This window comes from Epinephelus moara, chromosome 3, assembly GCF_006386435.1.
Source record: "Epinephelus moara isolate mb chromosome 3, YSFRI_EMoa_1.0, whole genome shotgun sequence".
Taxonomy (NCBI): domain Eukaryota; kingdom Metazoa; phylum Chordata; class Actinopteri; order Perciformes; family Serranidae; genus Epinephelus; species Epinephelus moara.
The window spans coordinates 289,422-293,584 of NC_065508.1; the positions used below are offsets into that span (position 1 = coordinate 289,422).

A 4,163-nucleotide genomic window follows, 5' to 3' on the forward strand; every position below is an offset into this window, starting at 1 on the left:
CCTCCAGTAACTCTGGTCACCTAAAGACACGCCCCCTCCTGTAACTCTGGTCACCTAAAGACACGCCCCCTCCTGTGACTGTGGGCACCTGACTAAAGACATGCCCCCTCCTGTGACTCTGGTCACCTGACTAAAGACACGCCCTCTCCTGTGACTCTGGTCACCTAAAGACACACCCCCTCCTGTGACTCTGGTCACCTAAAGACACGCCCCCTCCTGTGACTGTGGGCACCTGACTAAAGACAGGCCCCCTCCTGTGACTCTGGTCACCTGACTAAAGACACGCCCTCTCCTGTGACTCTGGTCACCTAAAGACACACCCCCTCCTGTGACTCTGGTCACCTGACTAAAGACACTCCCCCTCCTGTGATTCTGGTCACCTGACTAAAGACAAGCCCCCTCCTGTGACTCTGGTCACCTGACTAAAGACACACCCCCTCCTTTGACTCTGGTCACCTGACTAAAGACACGCCCCCTCCTGTGACTCTGGTCACATAAGACATGCCCCCTCCTGTGACTGTGGGCACCTGACTAAAGACACGCCCCCTCCTGTGACTCTGGTCACCTAAAGACACGCCCCCTCCTGTGACTGTGGGCACCTGGCTAAAGACACGCCCCCTCCTGTGACTCTGGGCACCTGGCTAAAGACACACCCCCTCCTGTGACTCTGGGCACCTGGCTAAAGACACGCCCCCTCCTGTGACTGTGGGCACCTGGCTAAAGACACACCCCTCCTGTGACTGTGGGCACCTGACTAAAGACACACCCCTCCTGTGACTCTGGTCACCTGACTAAAGACACGCCCCCTCCTGTGACTGTGGGCACCTGGCTAAAGACACACCCCTCCTGTGACTCTGGTCACCTGACTAAAGACACGCCCCCTCCTGTGACTTTGGTCACCTGACTAAAGACAAGCCCCCTCCTGTGACTGTGGGCACCTGGCTAAAGACACACCCCTCCTGTGACTCTGGTCACCTGACTAAAGACACGCCCCCTCCTGTGACTTTGGTCACCTGACTAAAGACACGCCCTCTCCTGCCACTCCTGAGATTGGTCATGTGACTGATGGTTCCCTCAAACAAAGACTGAGACACTTGTCTGATATTAATCAGTTTTATTAGGTCGGTTATTGATCGACAGAAACTAAACATCACTGCTGCTGTGAACAAACATCTGATTAATAATCAATAATCAGACTGATCAGAAGATGTTTACATCTGAAACGTTTTATCTAATTAATTTCTACTTCCAGTGAGACCTGTCATTCATCTGATTCTCATTGGTTCATTATTAACGACTTCAGCTGTCTGATTGGTCCAGCTTCTGTCCAGCCATCTGATTGGTCCAAGATCCATCCAGCCGTCTACTTGTTCAGAGGGCGTTCAGTCCGATCCCTTCTGCCTCCTTCAGCTCTTTTAAAGCAACGCTTTCAGCAGAAACCATGCCCCCAACACACGAGTCACCACCCTCTTTTAAAGACACGCCTTCTTCCCGTCTGGGGGCGGGGCGTAACCTAGACCTTCACACCACAAAGAGTTTAAGTTATCAATATTGATTTATTACTTATCAATAAGGCCCAGCAGTCTGATAGCATTAGCATCACTCAGTGATCATTGACAGAGTCGTTAGTACTGGTGATTAAGCTAACATGGTTAATGAACCTACCACTGTTAATGAAGCTAACACTGCTAATGAACCTACCACTGTTAATGAAGCTAACACTGCTAATGAACCGAACACTGATAATGACGCTAACACTGTTAATGAACCTATGACTGTTAATGAAGCTAACACTGCTAATAAACTTAACACAGTTAATGAACCTAACACTGCTAATGAACTTAACACAGTTAATGAACCTAACATTGCTAATGAACCTAACACAGTTAATGAACCTAACACTGCTAATGAACCTACCACTGTTAATGAAGCTAACACTGCTAATGAACCGAACACTGACAATGACGCTAACACTGTTAATGAACCTATGACTGTTAATGAAGCTAACACTGCTAATAAACTTAACACAGTTAATGAACCTAACACTGCTAATGAACCTAACACAGTTAATGAACCTAACACTGCTAATGAAGTTAACGCAGTTAATGAACCTTACACTGCTAATGAACTTAACACAGTTAATGAACTTAACACTGCTAATAAACTTAACACAGTTAATGAACCTAACACTGCTAATGAACTTAACACAGTTAATGAACTTAACACGGTTAATGAACCTAACACTGCTAATGAACCTAACACTGCTAATGAAGTTAACACAGTTAATGAACCTAACACAGTTAATGAACTTAACACTGCTAATGAACTTAACACAGTTAATGAACCTAACACAGTTAATGAACTTAACACAGTTAATGAACTTAACACAGTTAATCAACCTAACACAGTTAATGAACCTAACACTGCTAATAAACTTAACACAGTTAATGAACCTAACACTGCTAATGAACTTAACACAGTTAATCAACCTAACACTGCTAATGAACCTACCACTGATGATGATGTGTAACACTGATTATGAAGCTAACACTGTTAATGAAGATAACACTGTTAATGAACCTATGACTGTTAATGAACCTAACACTGCCAATGAACCTAACACAGTTAATGAACCTAACACTGCTAATGAACTTAACACAGTTAATGAACTTAACACAGTTAATAAACCTAACACAGTTAATGAACCTAACACTGCTAATAAACTTAACACAGTTAATGAACCTAACACTGTTAATGAACCTACCACTGATGATGATGTGTAACACTGTTTATGAAGCTAACACTGTTAATGAAGCTAACACTGTTAATGAAGATGACACTGTTAATGACGATAACACTGTTAATGAACCTACCACTGATGATGATGTGTAACACTGTTTATGAAGCTAACACTGTTAATGAAGATAACACTGTTAATGAACCTACCACTGATGATGATGTGTAACACTGTTTATGAAGCTAACACTGTTTATGAAGCTAACACTGTTAATGAAGCTAACACTGTTAATGAAGATAACACTGTTTATGAAGCTAACACTGTTAATGAAGCTAACACTGTTAATGAAGATAACACTGTTAAGGAAGCTAACACTGCTAATGAACTTAACACAGTTAATGAACTTAACACAGTTAATGAACCTAACACAGTTAATGAACCTAACACTGCTAATGAACTTAACACAGTTAATAAACCTAACACTGCTAATGAACTTAACACAATTAATGAACTTAACACAGTTAATGAACCTAACACTGCTAATGAACTTAACACAGTTAATGAACTTAACACAGTTAATCAACCTAACACAGTTAAAGAAGCTAACACTGCTAATAAACTTAACACAGTTAATGAACCTAACACTGCTAATGAACTTAACACAGTTAATGAACCTAACACAGTTAATGAACCTACCACTGATGATGATGTATGAACCTAACACAGTTAATGAACCTACCACTGATGATGATGTGTAACACTGTTTATGAAGCTAACGCTGTTAATGAACCTACCACTGATGATGATGTGTAACACTGTTTATGAAGCTAACACTGTTAATGAAGCTAACACTGTTAATGAAGCTAACACTGCTAATGAAGTTAACACAGTTAATGAACTTAACACAGTTCATGAACCTAACACTGCTAATGAACTTAACACAGTTAATGAACCTAACACTGCTAATGAACTTAACACAGATAATAAACTTAACACTGCTAATAAACTTAACACAGTTAATGAACCTAATACTGCTAATGAACTTAACACAGTTAATGAACTCAACAGTTAATGAACCTAACACTGCTAATGAACTTAACACAGTTAATGAAGCTAACATAGTTAATGAACTTCACACAGTTAATGAACCTAACACAGTTAATTAACCTAACACTGCTAATGAACTCAACACAGTTAATGAACTTAACACAGTTAATGAACCTAGCACAGTTAATGAACCTAACACTGCTAATAAACTTAACACAGTTAATGAACCTAACACTGCTAATGAACGTAACACTGCTAATGAACGTAACACTGCTAATGAAGTTAACACAGTTAATGAACCTAACACAGTTAATGAACTTAACACAGTTAATGAACCTAACACAGTTAATGAACCTAACACTGCTAATGAACTTAACAC

The 4,163-nt window shown here is 40.8% G+C and overlaps 2 protein-coding genes across 8 annotated transcripts in view; both read right to left on the minus strand.

The window, feature by feature from the left end:
• Positions 1-1,094: 1,094 nt before the first annotated feature.
• LOC126388199 (uncharacterized) lies at positions 1,095-4,157 on the minus strand. 7 transcript variants are annotated; one of them, XM_050041144.1, is made up of 5 exons: positions 3,673-4,157; positions 3,376-3,411; positions 3,142-3,321; positions 2,184-2,453; positions 1,095-1,859 (listed from the first exon to the last, which is right to left on the minus strand). In XM_050041144.1, the coding sequence occupies exons 1-5, from the start codon at positions 3,855-3,857 to the stop codon at positions 1,604-1,606; spliced, it is 927 nt and encodes a 308-aa protein (XP_049897101.1). In that variant the 5' UTR covers positions 3,858-4,157; the 3' UTR covers positions 1,095-1,603. The 7 variants fall into 7 exon arrangements, 2 of the variants coding, with proteins under 2 accessions (XP_049897101.1, XP_049897100.1); XM_050041143.1 differs by having other exon boundaries at positions 1,095-2,291; positions 3,124-3,177; positions 3,376-3,429; positions 3,655-4,157; XR_007569729.1 differs by lacking the exons at positions 1,095-1,859; positions 2,184-2,453 and having other exon boundaries at positions 3,102-3,159; positions 3,268-3,321; positions 3,455-4,157.
• The window catches only part of oatx (organic anion transporter X), a 21,556-nt gene continuing 18,487 nt past the window's right edge, over positions 1,095-4,163 (minus strand). Inside the window, exon 10 of the mRNA XM_050040937.1 lies at positions 1,095-1,519. Within this exon, the coding sequence (XP_049896894.1) occupies positions 1,372-1,519 (148 nt within the window). The 3' untranslated portion in view covers positions 1,095-1,371. The remainder of the gene's footprint in view (positions 1,520-4,163) is intronic.